The sequence below is a fragment of the Lithobates pipiens genome, unplaced genomic scaffold, assembly GCF_037356315.1.
Source record: "Lithobates pipiens isolate NorthernLeopardFrog02 unplaced genomic scaffold, aLitPip1_a1.2 Scaffold_24, whole genome shotgun sequence".
NCBI lineage: Eukaryota > Metazoa > Chordata > Amphibia > Anura > Ranidae > Lithobates > Lithobates pipiens.
The window spans coordinates 1,335,280-1,355,373 of record NW_027507786.1 but is presented as its reverse complement, the minus strand read 5'-3'; the positions used below and the strand labels follow the sequence as shown (position 1 = coordinate 1,355,373).

The following is a 20,094-nucleotide window of genomic DNA, read 5'->3' as shown; positions in this document are numbered from 1 at the left end:
GGGCTTTCTTTCCTTTGTCAGTTTCCGGGACCTCCCTCTTCCAGTTTGCTCCAGCGTGGTTTCTATTCTGTAGATCCAGCATCCACATCTAACCTGTTCCATGGTACTCTGCCCTACCAAGAACCGGCTGTTAATCTCCACTTTTCAGGTAAGTCTATCACTTCTCATTGGGTATCTCTTTAAGTGTGGTTAGAGGGTACACATTGGCATCAAGTTAGCATCCAGGCAGATGGTAAGAACTTACGTGTAAACACATATCTGCTGACAGGCGTGCTCAAATACTCTTGGACTCCAACTGTCACCACAGTAATGGTGTAATTACTCCCAGATTTCAGACTTGAAAGAGCGGCATTTGAAGAGTTACTTCTCACAGTGATGGGGGAAGAAGCACTCCAATAATAAGTTATATTATATGACTTTGTCACCGTGGCCATGTCTACAGGCTCTACCCAAGATAATGTGGTGGTGTTTGCCAGGATTGTAATAAAAGTGATGTTTCTTGGTGGAGTTGGATCTGCAAAAAGAAAATAGAAAATAGACTTAAAAGAGACAATGTTTGTATTAATGGTGGGGACAGACAGCAGGCAGAACAGCACAATGCAATCAGAATGAAGAGGAAGGCATCAGGCCTCATTTACTAAAGAGTGAAGTAAGGTGAGGGGAAGTGAACCTAAAGCCACGTACACACAGGCCGAATGTCAGGAGACATCAGCCGGTTCAAAATAAAGGCTGATATTTGTCCCGTGTGTATGGCACCCTGTCCGACAAAAGCCAACCATCTGATGAGCATGCTGGAAAACCAGCAGCCCACTGAATCCCGATCAGAGCTCTCAGCCAAAGGCAGAGAATTCTGATCGGATCGGGGACCGTCCCCCTGTCAGAACACAACAGCACAGCAGAGGAGATTGCTGTACTAACTACTGCATAGTTAGTACAGCGGCTCCGACCAGAGCTTTTTATTTGTTCAACCCAGCGGGTACCAGGCTTAAGTTGAACGAATAAAAAGCTCTGGATGGAGCTGCAGTACTAACTATGCAGTAGTTAGTACAGCATAAAGTAAAGTATAAGGTGAAGTTGAATTATGCATCAAATCCTGGGAAGAAGAAGCTCTATTTTCCATTTCTATAAACGTGGTTGGATATGTAGAGTGAAGACAGGTGCACTTTACTATACACCTGTGTACATCTGGGCCTCTTTCCATAGCAGTTGTGATCATTGTCATTTCTGTACAGGTCCTGGCTTCAAAAAATCCTTTACCATTTACATACCGTAATTCTTAAAGTGTAACTAAAGGCAATTTTTTTTCTTCTGGTTTGGATGGAGTGGAGAGGGATTAGGGCCCCTGTCAAGTTTTTTTGCTGTCTGTGTCCCTGTTAGGGAGATTCTCCTTCTATTTGTCCTGTTTACTTTCATCATCAAAAGTGAAAGTAAAAGAAAATCCCAAATTTTGGGTAGACACCGGAATATTAATAGAGAGGAAAATTTTCCAATGGGGACACTATTTCTGGTGACACCTTGGGAACCGCTCACTTTGGAAGGATTTCCCCTCATTTTCTGTTTTGGCTATGGGATAGGAAGTGCAGGGAAATTTCCTCAACAGAGCACAAAAAAAAAACAAGAGAGATTATAACTCTCTCATACTCTATCCAAACTGAAAAAAAAAAAAAGTTTTGCCTATAGTTACACTTTAACCACTTCAGCTCCAAAATATTTTACCCCCTTCCTGACCAGAACACTTTTTGCGATTCCTCACTGCGTCGCTTTAGCTGACAATTGTGTGGTCGTGCGACACAAATAGACTGTTCTTTTGGTTGTATTTGATCACCCTTTGCGGTATAAACAAAAAAGAGCGACAAATTTGAAAAGCAATATTTTTTACTTTTTGCTATAATAAATACCCACTAAAAATATATAAAACATTTTTTTTCCTCAGTTTAGGCCAATATGTATTCTTCTACATATTTTTTGGGGAAAAAAAATCGCAATAAGCATATATTGATTAGTTTGCGCAAAAGTTATAGTGTCTACAATATAGGGGATAGTGTTATGGCATTTTTGTCATAATTTTTTTTTTCTTAGTAATGATGGCGATCTGCGATTTTTATTGTGACTGCGACATTAGGCCCCTTTCACACTGGGGTGGGAGCGGCATCGGCGGTAAAGCGCCGCTATTTTTAGTGGCGCTTTACTGATGTTTAAAACTGCCCCAGTGTGAAAAGGGCCTTATAGTGGACACATCGGACACTATTGGCACTATTTTGGAACCATTGTCATTTATACAGCGATCAGTGCTATAAAAATGTACCGATTACTGTGTAAATGACACTGGCAGGGAAGGGGTTAACCACTAGGGGGCGATGAAGGGGTTAAGTGTGTCCTGGAGAGTAATTCTAACTGTGGGGGGGGCTACCTAGGTCATGATAGTGATCACTGCTCCCGATGACAAGAAGCAGTAGATCTCCAGGCCGTCGGAGAACATCGAGTTCCCGGGACCCGCGGGCACGCTCCCGAGGCGGGCGCGCACGTGCCCAAAAGGCGGCAAATTTAAGGGGACATACCTGTACGCCCATTTGCCTGCCTGTGCCATTCTGCCGACGTACATCGGCGTGTCGCAGTCAGCAAAAGGTTAAAGTGGAATTCCTGCCTAACACTTACTATGCCCCTCCCCCCCTCCTGCTACTTATGCTGAGTAACCTGTGTAAAAAAATGTGTATCTTTAACCTATTTCGGATTTAGAATATTTTATTAATCCCAACAAGAGATTTATTAAATTATAATTACACTCAAAATGAAGACAAAATAAAAATGACAATAACATGTTTGCGTCATAAATTTGCCTTTACCGCTCCCCTAACGCTTCTATTGATCTCAATGTAAACATGCTGCAATAGCACCGGAAACACGCCACAAACACCCCGATGGTCTTTACAGCCAGTTTGAGATGCATTTAGAAAGAGTTACTACCCGAGATGATAATACAAAAATCCATAGACTAGAAAAACAACACAGAGGAGGCGTCTAACAAGTGTTTTTAATGCAAAATTCAGTAGGTTCCTGCTGAACTGGCCAAATTGCGACACATCTATGTCCAGTTTAATTCCGCGTACACACAATCGGAAATGCCGCCAGCAAAACTCTGATGAGAGTTTTTGTCAGAAAATGCGACTGTGTGTATGCTCCATCGGTCTTTTGCTTGCCGAATTCCAGCCAGCGAAAGGATTGAGAGCATGTTCTCTATTTTTCGGTCTGGAAAAATTCCTATCCGAAAATGCGTTCGTCTGTATGCAATACGGACACGCAAAAAATCGCGCATGCTCGGAAACAGTTTGACGCATGCTCGGAAGCATTGAACTTCATTTTCTCAAGTCGTAGTTGTGTCGTACGTCACCACGTTCTTGATGGCGTTAGTCTAACTTTCCTTAAAAAAATCCCCCCCCCCCATTACCTATTCTACCTAACCTAAAAGATCTGTGTATTTACCATTTTTAATCAACTCCAGGCCGGTCACATGATCCTGCACCTCCAGCTTCCCTGTGTCAGTGAGTGGCTGCTGCAGGGGAGATGAGGGCGTGCCGACAATGGCTGGGTCGTTGGGAGTCTATGGGGGAAGTTTTGACTTCTGAAATTCACAGCCAGCGATGCTGAATCACTGGAGTGGATTAAAGTACACAGGATTGAGTACACAGACCTTTTCTATACAAAGTATGCAGGTTAGGTAGGAGGAGAGAGGGAATATTTTAAAGAATAGTTAAAGGTAAGCCAGCTATAATTGGAGGAAAAACAGCAGCACTCTGATCTTCCCAGTGAATGGATGTGTGTGTGGGGGGGAGTCAGCACAAGTCTGGTCATTGGAGGAAAGTAGGTTGCGTTCTCAGCACAGCTAGACAATGTTGTGCTCTCATGCTTAGTGTGGTCAGTTTTAATAGGGAAGCAGGGGGACTGGCAGGACTGCCAGGGATTTCACATAAAGGAAGCAATACAAAGAGAGTCTTATCTTGTAAGTGTTATTGTTTATTGATCGCACTTTTGCAGTTATGAAAAATACTTTGATGGTAAATAGATAACACGGATCACTCTTGGATCATACTCACATGTGGCTGCTGTCACTGTAGTGATTCGACTGCAGCTCCCACTGATTGTCTGTACAGTGATGGTATAAGGCCTTCCTGGTAGTAAGTCAGTGAAGGTCACTTGTGTAGATGTATTCTGTAATGTCTTATTTACATCTCCTGTTAGTGTGACATTATAATTGGACACGTTTCCTGTTGGCGCCGCCCAGCTCACCACCAGAGAATTCACCGACTGGTAATTGTTCACTGTGATATTGACAGCTTCTCCGGGAACTGGAAACACAATGAATTTAAATTGAATTAGTTAAACTGTAAGAACATTTTAGTATTTCTTCAAAACCTTCACATTTTACCTGTAAACCACAGACAATGAGTTGATGATTTAAATTGTTTTCAACCAATGATCAAATATTTTTTTTATTTAACACCTTCCTGCCCAGTAACCCTTTAAAAAGATCTGAATGCCTGGCGAACATTGGCGATTATGTGACCACTTTGATTGGCTGCCACAGTGATCACATGATCAGGAGCCGGTCCCAACGTCTTCCGATCGGTAGTTCGGACCGAGAGCTGTCACTGGTAGCCCGGTCTCTGTGCTCGGAGTGCGCAGAGACAGTGATTGTAAACCTCAAACATGAAATATGAATAAAACATATCCCTCAATTCAAAGCACTTAGTGTGATTTCTGTCTGCTGCCTCCTTCCTATGCTATCTACTTGAGTCACTTCTGATAACTTTTCCTGACACCATGAGATAATAAGGTGACAGGGGAGGGAGCTCTAGCACACAGCATGTAATTGACAGCCTCAGCTCTGTTGCTGTGTGAAGGGGGTGGGGGGGGGGGGTGTCCCCTCCCTCCAATCAGCTCTCACTGAGCTCTGCAGAGTGTAACTTCACCTCCCTCCCACCTCACCACCCCCAGCTTTCTGAAAGCTCAGACAAGCTTTAAAAATTCTGCATTATGAAGGTCTGTAGAAAAGAGAAGACTGTAGTAAAGAGGTACAGACACTTCACTCTGTATATTTACAATCACTTTAAGAGGGGATACAATATTGATAAAAAACTGGAGCACTCAGAATATTGTGCAGCTGTGCATGGTAGCCAATCAGCTTCTAACTTCAGCTTGTTCAATAAAGCTTTGACAAAAAAAAAATAGAGGCTGATTGGTTTCAGTGCAAAGCTGTACCAGATTTTGCACTCTCAGAATTATGATACATCCTGCTTGATCGCTCCCCTTAAGCTGCAAAGGTACTATATATATATATATATATATATATATATATATATATATATATATACACACTGCAGCTGTGATGCTATACATCCCGGTGCAGCAAAAATCATCCCAGCTGTCCTGCAACTCCGCCTCCCAAGGTCACGCAATGCTGGTGCGAGTTTAAAGGGTTAAAACAGACAGGAGAGCAAGGAGACAATAGAGCACCTCAACCCCTGACTAATGCGCTCTGAAGAGGGATCAGAATGCAGATCACTCTTCAGAAGACACAGGGAGTGTAAATTAGGCCTTAAATATTGTATACATAGTAAATAAACACTTATAAAAATGTATAAATGAATCATATATAATTGTCCTAAAGTCATTACACTTTCCCCTTCAAATAAATGTATGTATAATATTTATTTTATGCAGAGTATTAGGTACTCTGCAGCCACAAAGATGTAAGGTTAAAGTGTTACTAAACCCAGAAGCCTGCATTCACTATATCTGGTCTCCCACAGTACACAGAACATGGAGATGCAATTATTTTAGTAAACTGAAACTGCTAAATACCCTTTCTCATCAGCAGTATATAGCAGTCTTGTGACTTCTATCAGTGTCTGGTTAAAGCTGGTAGGAGGAGTTTATATTCTCCTCTGGCTGATGTATGAGGCTACAGAACCACTGACCCTCTGTCTGGACAGTGCTGATTGGCTGTGTGGTGTTTGCATGCACTCTCCCAAGAAAAAAAAACTCTCTAGCAATACACACGAAACTGAGCATGTCCAGCTTGTCCCCTAGCTCAGTGGTTCTCAACCTCAGGCCTCAAGTACCCCCAACAGGCCATGTTTTGGTCATTTCTCTATAGATAAAATAGCTGTTTAAAATACCAAGCCATTGACTCTGATTTAAAGCACCTGTGCAAGATAAAGGAAAACCTGCAAACATGGCCTGTTGGGGGTGTAAATGAAATTTGTAAGTTCTGTATATAATTGTATTCTATTTTGCATGTATTGCACACTGCTGTCACTGTGTACATGTTTGCTTTCTTTCAAGTCCTGAGAATTAGCCTGCCTATGTTATGTCCCTTGTTACCATAACTGTACAATTGTAATATTAATGCGATAACTACGTAATAATGTGTATAAAAACCTTCAATTTCATCATAATAAAGCATAACAGTTATTTGGAAAGATGTTATTATTATTAAAGATGATGTTATTATTAATTTGGAACTACAAATTAATACGAGGATAGGGAGTTGCCTATCTATAAATTTCCATGTCAGGTGAGGAGCTTTGCCGAGGAGGGGTTTACAGGTGACCCTGAGAATCCAAAACGAGGAGCTTCAGACGATACGGGAATTTCTGATAATCAGCTGGCTGAGGTAAGATTTTTGCTTAAAAAAAAGTGATTGTGGCTCCTGCGCTAATAGGAATAGTGAGTGAAGTAATCACGTTAAGCAAATGCTGCACACACCGTATGAGCCAAACTAAATCTCATAGAAGGTGCATAAATTATGAATAAAAATGGTGCTGCGCTCCTGCCGTGAAGGTGAAAGCTCAGAGGGATCCGAAGATCACCTCTGGCATAAATTAAATTGAATAAATATATATAATATATATATATATATATATATATATATATATATATATATATATATATATATATATATAGTAATAATAAGCACAGGTCACACAGAACCAGACCGTGCTATAGAGGTACTAACAAGAAAATGGCACAAACCGACAGGGCACTAAAACGGTGTCGCCACCCCTATACCTCGCGATCCTAAAAAGGAAATGCAAGTAGTAACGAATCAAAAAATATATATTTAGACGGGGTCAGGCGCTACCGGTAATAGCTAAAAAGAGGTGTGTGCATAGAGATAAGTACACATACAGCACTAACCACCTAAGAAACCACAATAATTATTGGAGATAGAAAACCACACCTTCCACTGATTGAGTACAGGAAAAAGGAGTAAGCAGAACAAATGGCAGGCAAGACCATATAATATACCCCACTAATAAATAAAACAATTAAGTACTATTTGTGGTATGCACTAATATCTATAGTATGCTAGGAGTGTCACAATGTATATATATATAACATACCACACCCATAAAGTGCATATATAAACCACTAGTTAACACTTATGTAGCCATGTGCCAGATGAACAGGTTAATCACAGCAACAAGAAATATATATATATAAAAACAAAAAAATAATAATAAAATGTGTCTATGCAACCCTTGAAGGTTATTGAAAGTGTATATATATGTATATACACACATGCATATACACTAAACCCGTAAAGTGCTATAGTAAACCATAAAGTACTAAAAGCCGCAGAAGTGCAAAGGGTACGGAAATGTGCACGAAGTGCAAAATATGTGTAATAATTAATCACATAAAGTGCTAAATGTTAATATAACAAATAAAAAAACCATCACAATAAAAAATGAGTGAAAGTAAACCAAGGAAGGTACATTAATACATAAAGTCCAGCAAAAAATTCATATATAACCCAAATAAAATCCTAGAGGGTGTCTTTTTAGCTATTACCGGTAGCGCCTGGCCCCGTCTAAATATAATATATATATATATATATATATATATATATATATATATATATAAATGACAATGTCAAAATACCAATATTACAAAATGTCTATAGTAGAAATGAACATACGGTGATCAATAAATAAAATATAAAACTAGAAATACCAGGAATCAATGTTATAAAAGTACATATAATGTGCAATAGTGAATAAATAGACTAAAAAACATGTAAATAAAATGAATGAAATGTGAATATATATCGTGGTATATATCCCAATAAGTGCAAAGAAACACAGTGTCACATAAGGTGCAAAAAAATATATAGCAATCAATAAAAAGTCCTCCAATTATTGCTAGAAGCTATTCATCTGTGTCAAACCAAGTGACTAGTGCCAAAAACATCCAGAGTGTTCACCAACCAGTGTATAAATTCAACAATTACCTTACAGCTGTAAGGTTAAACAGTGTAAACAATAACTCCTGGAATGGATGGAGAGAAGGGAACACACAATCCAATAATGTCCAGTTCCTCTAATCCTGACACACAATGTCCGTGGTGGCTAAGGGAGAATACTCAGAAGACAGACAGGGAGCCGGCCATGGTGTAGTATTTTTAAAACCAAAATAGTTTATTAAAAAACACAGGCTACTCACAAGTTAAAAGAAGTAATTGCACATGAAAACTAGTGATGAGCGGTCCGCTCGTGCGTACTGCAGTGTCCATTGGACACCGGAAGTGACATAGAACGCACGAGCGGACACTGTAGTATGCACGAGCGGACCTTTCCAGGTGCCTGTCTTCGGGCAAATATCTCCTAAACCATATAGGTTTAGGAGATATTTCTTGCACCTACAGGTAAGCCTTAATCTAGGCTTACCTGTAGGTCAAAGTGTGTTGTAAGGGTTTACAACCACTTTAAACTGAAGTTCTTACACAAACAGCATGATACAAAACAAGCCATTGTAATATATTTATGCAAGCTGGACCCAGTAATGAAGGGTTCACTCCGATATATCAGAGCTGTAGCTTTATGCAATTGTGCTATTAGACACACACATTCTGCACAGCAAATATACAGCTAACTAAATGTTTGTCTAATGAAAGGTGCAAAATATGAATGTGTTTGGTTTGTTTATGTACAAATCTAACAATGAAAAACGTGTACATTTGAATCCAGCCACCTTATTGCCTCTATTGGAGGAGGCTGGAGACAAAGAAAACAACATGTGTCAAATTGATGATGTAGGAATCAGCTGCTGTGAGCCCAGCGCAGGAAACACTCCCTACATTTTTTGTAGATTTGGGTGTCCTTTTATGAAACTGAGATCAGCTGCGATCCCAAGTCTCACAGCTGATCTCAGGTCATTACCAGTTTATGAAACTGAGGTAATTGACAGAGAACGTGTTCTCCACCGATTATCTCAGCACAGTGAGAATCTGTAACTGACTGTCACAGAAGTGTGTCCAGTGTATGTATGAAGGTGCGATCTCGGCACCTCTCTGGCGATCTGTGACAGAATTCTCACTTTCTGATTCACCATCTCAGAGGTGGAGAATCAGAGAGAGAAGCATGAAGCTGGCTGAGTATTCTGGAGAAAGCAGGAAGTCTTTTGATTTCCTTCTTTCACACACAAGCAGCCATACAGTGAGAGCACATCTTCCCCACCATTACACACCCCATAACGAGCAGGTTAGCAATATAAAGTGTGTGTATATATATATATATATATATATCTATATATAGATATAGATATATATGTATGTGTGTGACTATACATATAGAGTATATATATATATATATATATATATATATATATATATATATATACATATAGAGAGTATATATATATATATATATATATATATATATATATATGATATAGATATAGATATAACTATCTATATCTATCTATTTATATATATATATATATATATATATATTATTCTAAATATATTTTATTTTAATTTATTAATAAATATTCATACTTGTATACTTTATTAAAATTATTTTTTAATGATTATAAATGTATTTTACATTTACATTTTACATTTATATGAATGGTGTATAGCTGCATTACATATGTGGATTACATTAATTTACTATACACCATTCACATTTAAATAGACACATGTATGATCTTTAAATATTGATAAAAGCAATGTTTTTTTATAATTAGGTTAATGTATATTGTGTAGGGGGAATTTAAATTTATTATTTTATTAATATGTTGGGGAATAATGTGTGCTGATTAGTGTTCAACTTTTGTATTTTAAATCTCCTCAGACTGTAATCCCGCTACATCACGTGAGATTACAGTGAGAGGAGCCGTTCTCAAGAGTTCCCGGCATTTGTAGATCGCTTCTCGACTCAACATGAGAAGCGATCTACAGACCATCATAAACAGGCACTCAGAGGAGAGCGATCTCCTCTGAGAATGCCTGAGAACTGAATTGCGGTATTTTACCTAGGACACCTAGATCCCGGTTTTATACTGAGGATGGCAATACCCATAATGAGTATGCACTTTATCACCCAGAAGCATTCTCTGTATTCAGAGTCATTGGATCCTTTTTTTCCCAGCTCAAGAAGCAGAGTACATGTTTTAGCAAAGCCTTTGAGCGATAAAAAGAGTATACAGTACCTCACACAAGTGAGTGCACCCCTCACGTTTGTAACTATTTTATTTTATCTTTTCATGTGACAACCCTGAAGAAATGACACTTTGCTACAATGTAAAGTAGTGAGTGTACAGCTTGTATAACGGTGTAAATTTGCTGTCCCCTCAAAATAACTCAACACACAGCCATTAATGTCTAAACCACTGGCAACAAAAGTGAGTACACCCCTAAGTGAAAATGTCCGAATTGGGCCCAATTAGCCATTTTCCCTCCCCAGTGTCATGTGACTTGTTAGTGTTACAAGGTCTCAGGTGTGAATGGGGAGCAGGTGTGTTAAATTTGGTGTTATCGCTCTCACTCTCTCATACTGTTCACTGGAAGTTTAACATGGCACCTCATAGCAAAGAACTCTCTGAGGATCCAAAAAAAATAAATGTTTCTCTACATAAAGATGGCCTAGGGCGCTATAAGAAGATTGCCAAGACCCTGAAACTGAGCTGCAGCACGGTGGCCAAGACCATACAGCAGTATAACAGGACAGGTTCCACTCAGAACAGGCCTCGCCATGGTTGACCAAAGAAGTTGAATGCACACACTCAGCGCCATTTCCAGAGGTTGTTTTGGGGAAATAGGTGTATGAGTGCTGCCAGCATTGCTGCTGAGGTTGAAGGGCTGAGGGGGGGGGGGGGGGGTCAGCCTGTCAGTGATCAGACCATATGCCGCACACTGCATCAAATTGGTCTGCATGGCTGTCTTCCCAGAAGGAAGCCTCTTCTAAAGATGATGCACAAGAAAGCACGCAAACAATTTGCTGAAGACAAGCAGACTAAGGACATGGATTACTGGAACCATGTCCTGTGGTCTGATGAGACCAAGATAAACATATCTGATTCAGATGGTGTCAAGTGTGTGTGGAGGCAACCAGGTGAGAAGTACAAAGACAAGTGTGTCTTGCCTACAGTGAAGCATGGTGGTGGGAGTGTCATGGTCTGGGGCTGCATGAGTGCTGCCGGAACTGGGGGGCTACAGATCATTGAGGGAACCATGAATGCCAACATGTACTGTGACATACTGAAGCAGAGCATCAGAGACTGGGCTGCAGGGCAGTATTCCAACATGATAATGAACCCAAAGCTCAAAGTAGAACTATAGGCAAAACATTTTTTTTTTTTCATTTTGGATAGCGCAAGTGAGGGTTATAACCCCAGTCTGATTTATTATCGCCATCTATGTCCCATTGCAAGATTTCCCTTCACTTCCTGTCCCATACCCAAATAGGAAGTAAGAGGAAATCCCTGCAAATTAAGAGAATTCCCTGAGGACCCCCCAGGTCACCAGAACTAGTGTCCCATTGAATGAATTTCCCTCTATTACTTTTCTGGGGACAACCCAAAATTTGTGATTCTCTTTTACTTTCACTTTCAATGATAATGGTAAATGGAACAAATAGAGAGGGGGTCTCTTTAAGGGGGTGCACAGACAGCAATAAAACTGACAGGCATTCTAAACCCTCTCCACTCTTAAATGTACACCTGTGTGTGGGCCATGTTTGGCTTGTACGCGATGCATAGATGTTCCATGTATCCGCATGCAGGCAGTCCCAGACGTGTCAACTCGGATGCAGTGGCTGCACGGACACAGACGCTGCTTCAACTTTGACATCCCTGTGGGTGCAGTGCATGTCTCTGAACACAGACAGTGTGACACACCCACACCCATATGGATGCCCAATTTGGCACAGAATCTGTGTCCATGCAGCTGATTAGCTGTCACTGCCCACGCAGCCGATGCCTTGGTCCAGGGATCTGAAAACCCTGTTCTTCATCTTTTTTTTTGGGCTTCCCGGATGGATCAAAGCAATTCCAATTTGTCAAAGTGGTCAGATGCAAGTACCTGACCAATCAAAATCGTTCTGATCAATTCTGCAAGCCTAAGGAAAGGCAAGTAGAACAGGGTTTTCAAATCCTTGGACTGCTGCAGAGTGACAGTGGGCAATGACAGCTAATCACCCACATAGGTAAGTGGAGCAGGGACCGGGGGGTTGTTAGTTCCGTTTCTTTTTTTGTGAAAAGTTAAACGTTCAAAACACAGCGTTATGCTGCGTACACACGATCGGACTTTCCGACAACAAAACCATGGATTTTATTCCGGACTTGTGTACACGAGATCTGACTTTCCAACAACAAAGTGAAGTTGGTGGACCTGCTCTCAAACATTTTTGTGCAGAAATTCCGACAGCAAATGTTCGATGGAGCATACACACGGTCGGACTTTCCGACAAGCTCACATCCAACATTTCCCGCCGGAAAGTCTGGCCGCGTGTATGCGGCATTAGACAACTCCGATTAGTAAAGTGTCATGTAGGGGGTCTATTTATTATTATTATTATTATACAGGTTTTATATAGCACCAACAGTTTGCTCAGCGCTTTACAACATGAGGGCAGACATTACAGTAACATTACAATTTGGTACAAGAGGAATCAGAGGGCCCTGCTCGTAGGAGCGTACAATCTAAAAAGGAAGGGGCAATTGATACAAAAGGTAATAGCTGTGGGGGGATGAGCTGATGGAGGAAGTATAACAGTGTTAGTTAGAAGCAGGATAGGCTTCTTTGAAGAGAAAGGTTTTCAGGGATCGTCTAAAGACGGACAGATTGGGGTAGGGAGTTCCAAAGGATCGGAGAAGCTCTGGAGAACGTTTTATATATGTTTTGTTGAGTAGTCACAAATAATCCCAGAAATGTGTCTAAAATGTTTATTTACTATGATTGTGAGCTCCATCTAGTAGCCATAATGTACCATTTTACCTGATTGCTGTATTTCAGTAAAACACTGCATTATGGCCATTAGAAGGAGCTAACAATCCTATGAAAAACATATAAGGCACATTACTGGGATTATTCACGATGGATGTGCAGATGCTGAAGCAATAACACAGCAATTATTTTTATGAACACACTTAGGGGTTTATTTACGAAAGGAAAATCCACTTTGCACTGCAAGTGCACTTGGAAGTGCAGTCACTCTATATTTAAGGGGTAGATCTGAAATGAGGGGAAGCTCTGCTGTTTTTATCATCCAATCATGTGCAAGCTATAATGCTGTTTTTTATTTTCCTTGCACGTCCCCCTCGGATCTACAGCGACTTCACTTTTAAGTGAACTTGCAGTGCAAAGTGAATTTTTCCTTTAGTAAATAACCCCCTTAGTGTCTGATTGGTTGTTTTCATATTTAACATCTATAAAGGGAACTTGTGTTCCCTTTAAAAGCAAATTCTCTTATTATTAGGAAGAAAAAAAAACGTACCTGTGCATTTAGTTACTGACGAAGGGTCAGATTCGGTGGAATTGTTTGCTATTGTATATACCGTGAATGTATATGTTTCTCCCGCAGTAAGATTTTCTATTTTAGCTGATTCAGTGGTCACTGTTGTATTACTTATCCATGTAGATGATGGGACACTTGTCTGCACTTTGTAGCTGTAGGAACTCTGATATTCATTCGGCTTGTTCCAGCTTACGTTCATAGCGGTTGAAGTCATATCAAAGGCTTGCAGTTGCGTTACATTAAATGGCTCTAGAATGTAGAAATTGTACATTTCAGGTTACTTTTCAAGAAACAGAAATGACAAATGCATCATTCACCAAGGAAGTGTATTGTTTTTAACAAGTCACCTGACTCATATACATCATTGTGTAGAAATGCAATATAGTGTACTTTAAAAACATTACATTCCTTTTAACAGAAAGTCAAGATCAGTTGAATAATGATCAGTTTGTTTATTCTATAGAAGGGGTCACTATGGTGTGCTATGCACTCCGATCTCCAGAACTTACTAGTTGTAAAGTTGTAGCAGCAATCATTAGTGCTGTTTCCATAGAGCATGATGTACTGTGTACCGGACACGAAGGTCATCAATGAGGTGTTATTGTAGCTGCCATCAGAAGCCACCACAGCTGTCCCATTGGTGTAAGTTATATTCTGCAGGACAAGTCCGTCCACCTGTCCCGAGACTGTTATCTGATTGGTGGAGACATTGACAGAGATCGATGGACACTGAGCTAAAGTAAAATAAATAAAAAGGAAAGTGTCTATTAATATTGCAGTATAATTTACAGTGATTGGTTTTATAAATTATCTTCAGATTGCTTGTTTTACACTCCCCTGGCTATAATTAGAATTTAAAATGATAACAGAGGAAGTTATTGTTGTCTCGTCCAAAGGTCTTTTTAAATCACACCCTTTTCCATTTCAAAGATAGAAATCCATTACCCAGCAGGTTTAAAAACTTTAAAAATGCATATTTTTCTGAAAAAAAAAAGTACCTAATCCCCGCCTCTGTCCTCAACAGGCACTCCATAATTCAACCCACTTCCTGTGAGCCCAGGCTGTCATAGACACCCCCCCCCCCCCCCCCCCCCGTGGCCAGGATTTACAGATCTGCTACACAGAATGGTGCCTAGGCAACACTATGTTGGCAAAGTTTTGTGCAGCAGTAAGGACCATCCATCACCAATGCCGGGCAAGAAGAAGAAGAGTATTGATGTGACCAGCCAGAAGGCACACAGATTTAAGGTAAGTATTGTGTATATGCGAGGGTGGAGGGTCAGGAAAAGCCAAAGTTATGCTTTATAGTACCCGAAAAAACAAAATGACCACCCAGTGATCAATCCCAGGACTTCCCTCCAAAACAGGACTATCGCAGGCAATAGTTTCAGCGATGTCACCCTCCTTTCAGCAGCAGGTTTAAAGTAAAAGTAATTTTAAATAAAACAAATTGCACTAAATTCATAAAGACTGGAAAAAGTAAAAACAATGTGTTTTGTTGTGTTGTAAGCAATCACATCCTTAAAGGCGTTGTAAAGCTTCATTTTTTTATTTTCTAAATAGGTTCCTTTAAGCTAGTGCATTGTTGGTTCACTTACCTTTTCCTTCGATTTCCCTTCTAAATGTTTTTTTTCTTTGTCTGAATTTCTCACTTCCTGTTTCTCCTCAGTAAACTTCACACCATCATCCGAGTGGTGTTTAGTCAGCCAGAACAGCTTACTGAACAGCTTACTGAGGAGGAACAGGGAAATCGAAGAAAAAGGTAAGTGAACCAACAATGCACTAGCTTAAATTAACCTATTTAGAAAATAAAAAACGAACCTTTACAACCCTTTTAATTCTATTTTCTGAGATCCTCTCAGTGGTGGCCCGCCCATAGGGGACGCGCTGGCCCTTTCCCTTTAAAAAAATAAAAAATTTAAGAAAAGTTCCTTAAAGCGGTAGTAAACCCGCAATTTTTTTATTTATTTTTTAAACCTGCAAAGCAAAAGGCATAATGAGCTAGTATGCACCGCATACTAGCTCATTATGAAATACCTTAGAACGAGGCCCCGACATCTGGCCCGATCCACGCCGAGGGAGCCGACATGCTCCCTCGGCGTTTCTTCCGGGTATCGCGGCTCCGGCGCTGTGAGTGGCCGGAGCCACGATATGGTCACTACCGCGCATGCGCGCGGGAGATTTCAGTCCGGCCGGACGGCCACTGCCGGATTTTCACGGCGAGAACCCCCTTGTGCGCATGCGCCGCTGCATACCGAGGGGAATATCTCCTAAACCGTACAGGTTTAGGAGATATTTTTTTTTCCTACAGGTAAGCCTTATTATAGGCTTTCCTGTAGGTAAAAGTTAAAAAATTGAGCATACAACCACTTTAAGTGCACTGTGTTTGGACGCCGGACACAGTGCACTATGGGAAGCGTCCGGCTACGTGGCGCTTCATTTGCGAGCTCTTGTTCTGCCTTGCGGCGCTTTCCAAAGCTTCCGCCCGGCGCTCATAGTTTCTATTACTACGGCCAGGCAGTTTGATTGACATCTGAGTTAGATGTCACTTCCTGTTTTCTCTCTCCCATTGTGCCCGGGAGAGAGAAAACCGGAAGTATGAGGAGCGGACTCCTCGATCACCAGAAGTTCAGTGTAATGCCGCGCACACATGACCAGACTTCGACAGACTAGGTCCAACGGACTAGGTCTGACGGACTTCCCGACGGACTTTCGGCGGAGGCCCGATGGACTTTCCGAACGAGCTGACCTGCGTACACACGAACAGACTTTCCGGCAGACTAGGTCTGATGAACTTCCCAACGGACTTTCAAAATGAACGGACTTGTCCGTCCTTTCATTTTGAACATGACTCCAGGTACGACGGGACTAGAAGGGGAAGTCAATCTCACAGCTTTCATCGGCGAGATTGACACCTTGCGAGACCTGTCGCCTGGTATGGATTTTAAGGGGAATCCCCTATGTGGAAAAAAGGCGTGGGGTCCCCCCAAAATCCATACCAGACTCTTATCTGAGCACGCAGCCCGGCTGGTCAGGAACAGGAGTGGGGACAAGCGAGCGCCCCCCCAGCTCCACCATACCAGGCCGCATGCCCTCAACATGGGGGGTGGGTGCTTTGGGGAAGGGGGCCACACCCCAAAGCACCCCAAAGCACCTTGTCCCCATGTTGATGAGGACAAGGGCCTCTTCCTGACAACCCTGGCCCGAGTCTGCGGGCGGGGGGCTTATCGGAATCCGGGAGCCCCCTTTAATAAGGGGGCCCCCAGATCCCGGCCCCCCACCCTATGTGAATGAGTAAGGGGTATGTCGTACCCCTACCCATTCACCTGTGGGAAAAAGTGTCCTCTTCTTCCAATGTGGCCCAAAGAGCAGAAGATAGCGGACTAGCCCGGCAGAAGAACTGGAGAGCGTGGAGAAGTCGGAAGAAGACCCCCAAGAGCTACCTAATAAACTACTTTAAAAACTTGTGTAGTGTGTTTTTTTATTGACACTTTTTCCCCCAGGTGAATGGGTAGGGGTACGATGTACCCCATACTCATTCACATAGTGTGGGGGACCGGGATCTGGGGATTCCGATAAGAGCCCCACCCACAGACCCTGACAACCAACGGCCAGGGTTGACGGGAAGAGGCTCTTGTCCACATCAACATGGGGACAAGGTGCTTTGGGTTTCCCCAAAGCACCCACCCCTCCATGTTGAGGGCATGCGGCCTGGTATGGTTCAGGAGGGGGGGTGCGGTCGCTCATCCCCACCCCCTTTGCTGACCGGCCTGGCTGCATGCTCGGATAAGGGTCTGGTATGGATTTTGGGGGGACCCCATGCCATTTTTTTGGTGTAATCCATACCAGACCTAAGGGCCTGGTGTACAGTACCCTGTAGCCGAGAACCAATGCGATAGGATCGTGCTGGAAACATTCTTGCGGGCAGGTGCTGTAGCTGCCCTTACATCGTACTTGATCCGTCGGATCAGCATACAGACGAACGGGCTTCCCGATAGGAACTTGGTCCAGTGGACCAAGATTTAAAACATGTTCTTTTTCTAGGTCCGTCTGACTTTTGGGAAGAAAAAGTCAGACAGAGCCCACACACGATCTAATTGTCCAACGGATTCTGGTCCGCTGACCAAGCCTGCCAGAAAGTCCGATCGTGTCTACGTGGCATTATTCATGTCATACGTTTTTCGGCAGGTCCTATATTTGTGAGTGATTTTCAAGGATGAAGCACACGAAGGGCAAAATTAGAACCAATTTATTGGATGAGCACCCTGAGAATTCATTGGGAATTGCTACTCCATCCATCAAATCAGATATTGATGTGTTAGTTTATCAAAAAACGTGTCTAATAACGCACTCGTTTTATGTTACCCTCTTTTACTTTTATAATAAAAAATATTATTATACAGATAGGTACATTATCTATATCAGTAACTTGTGATCTGCCCGACTTTTTCTGTTCATCCTTATTGTATTTTATGTGCGGACCAAGACAAGTCCTCTTCTTCCAATGTGGCCCAGGAAGGTCAAAAGGTTGGACAGCCCTGAATACAAGCCTATTTAAAGACCATTGAGTGTTCAGTCATTTTGCGATAGGCCAGGTGGGACTTTTGTTGATCTGGGTGAACATCTGGTCTGTCACCGACTGTGATAACTGATCAGTGTATCGGCTCGCTGACAATACCATGTGATCGCTGTGACCAATCGCAGCAGATCTCATGACAGTTGCAAACAATGGGCGTCTTCCTTTCATGCCATTTAGTGTGTGCGATTGTGTTGCTAGCTGTGATTGGTCACAGTGATCACATGGTACAAACCAGGCCATTCATAGTCCATGTTATTAGCTGTGGCCAATGACAGCTAATCACAATAAAACACACTGAATGAATCTGTTTTATTCGGTAAGAATTATTGCTTATATGAGTGAAATTCACTGGTATAAACAATCATAAAGGGGGAGGAAAATACAGCGCTAGAAGAATAAAAAAATAGGTAAAGCAGCAGCATACAGTGCGATAACACAGAAAATCAGATAAAATTGCGCTTCAGAGTTTCAATGTAATGAATCCACAGAAACTGTAAGTAAGCAGAGAAATAGATTCTTGACCGCTTGAAAATTTAAAACCACTGCAGTCTACACACACAGACAAAAAGAGTGCCCGACCACCGTAGCTGTAGATTCCGCTTACCAGATGGCAAGCTTAAAAGGCAGATAGCTATAACCCAAACAATCATAATGTGTAAAAAAAAAATATTCTTATCACTTTCTTAGACAAGTACAGTGTTACAACACTGTATTGCTCGGGTCACAGTGCATTAAAAAAAGTAGAAAAAAAAAAAAAAAGAAAGAAAAAAATCATAAAAAAAGAAAAACAATTGAAAAACATTTTTTTTTTCTTTTTACACTCTGTCACTAGTCAGTGTCCGTGATCATCGGCACACCCGTTATATGATAATGCTGTATTGCTCTGGTGACAGTGACTGACTGTGTTGATGGCAAAAATTAAGCGAGAAAATTGCGTAATTCGTGGGCTAACAGTTTTACTAGTAAATAAATAAATAAAATGCAACACCCAATTTTTACCACTAGATGTCACAAGACCACGTTTAAAAAAAAAAAAAGAAAAAAACTGTGACAGCAAGAAACAAAAACACAAAAATTATAATCTTTACCATCACAAGTTGCTATATAATAATAATAATCTTTACCATCACAAGTTGCTTTATAATAATAATAATAATATGAATCCTTTCCATCACAAGTTTCTATATAATAATAACAATAATAAAAAAAATCCTTACCATCACAAGTTGCTATATAATAATAAATATAATACAAATAATAATAAAAAAAAATATCCTTACCATCACAAGTTGCTTTATAATAATAATAATAACAATAATAAAAAAAAAAATCCTTACCATCACAAGTTGCTATATAATAATAAATATAATACAAATAATAATAATAAAAATAATCTTTAGCATCACAAGTTGCTATATAATAATAAATATAATACAAATAATAATAAAAAAAATAATCCTTACCATCACAAGTTGCTTTACAATAATAATAATAATAATAATATTAATCCTTTGCATCACAAATTGCTATATAATAATAATAACAATAATAATAATAATCCTTACCATCACAAGTTGCTATATAACAATAAATATAATACAAATAATAATAATAATAATCCCTACCATCACAAGTTGCTATATAATAATAAATATAATACAAATAATAATAATAAAAATAATCCTTACCATCACAAGTTGCTTCAACCTGAAAAGG

At 40.7% G+C, this 20,094-nt stretch overlaps 1 protein-coding gene across 6 annotated transcripts in view; it reads right to left on the bottom strand.

Annotated features, from left to right (window-relative positions):
* The window catches only part of PTPRJ (protein tyrosine phosphatase receptor type J), a 219,120-nt gene that overhangs the window by 122,362 nt on the left and 76,664 nt on the right, over window positions 1–20,094 (bottom strand). For 5 of the 6 annotated variants that reach the window (XM_077453480.1, XM_077453482.1, XM_077453483.1 and 2 more), the window contains exons 2-6: window positions 20,067–20,085; window positions 14,309–14,533; window positions 13,779–14,048; window positions 4,092–4,343; window positions 245–514 (exon numbers count right to left, since the gene is read on the bottom strand). In XM_077453480.1, coding sequence (XP_077309606.1) covers window positions 245–514; window positions 4,092–4,343; window positions 13,779–14,048; window positions 14,309–14,533; window positions 20,067–20,085 — 1,036 coding nt within the window. Of the gene's footprint in view, window positions 1–244; window positions 515–4,091; window positions 4,344–13,778; window positions 14,049–14,308; window positions 14,534–19,466; window positions 19,475–20,066; window positions 20,086–20,094 lie in introns of those variants that run through there. The other variant, XM_077453481.1, reaches the window with a different exon arrangement.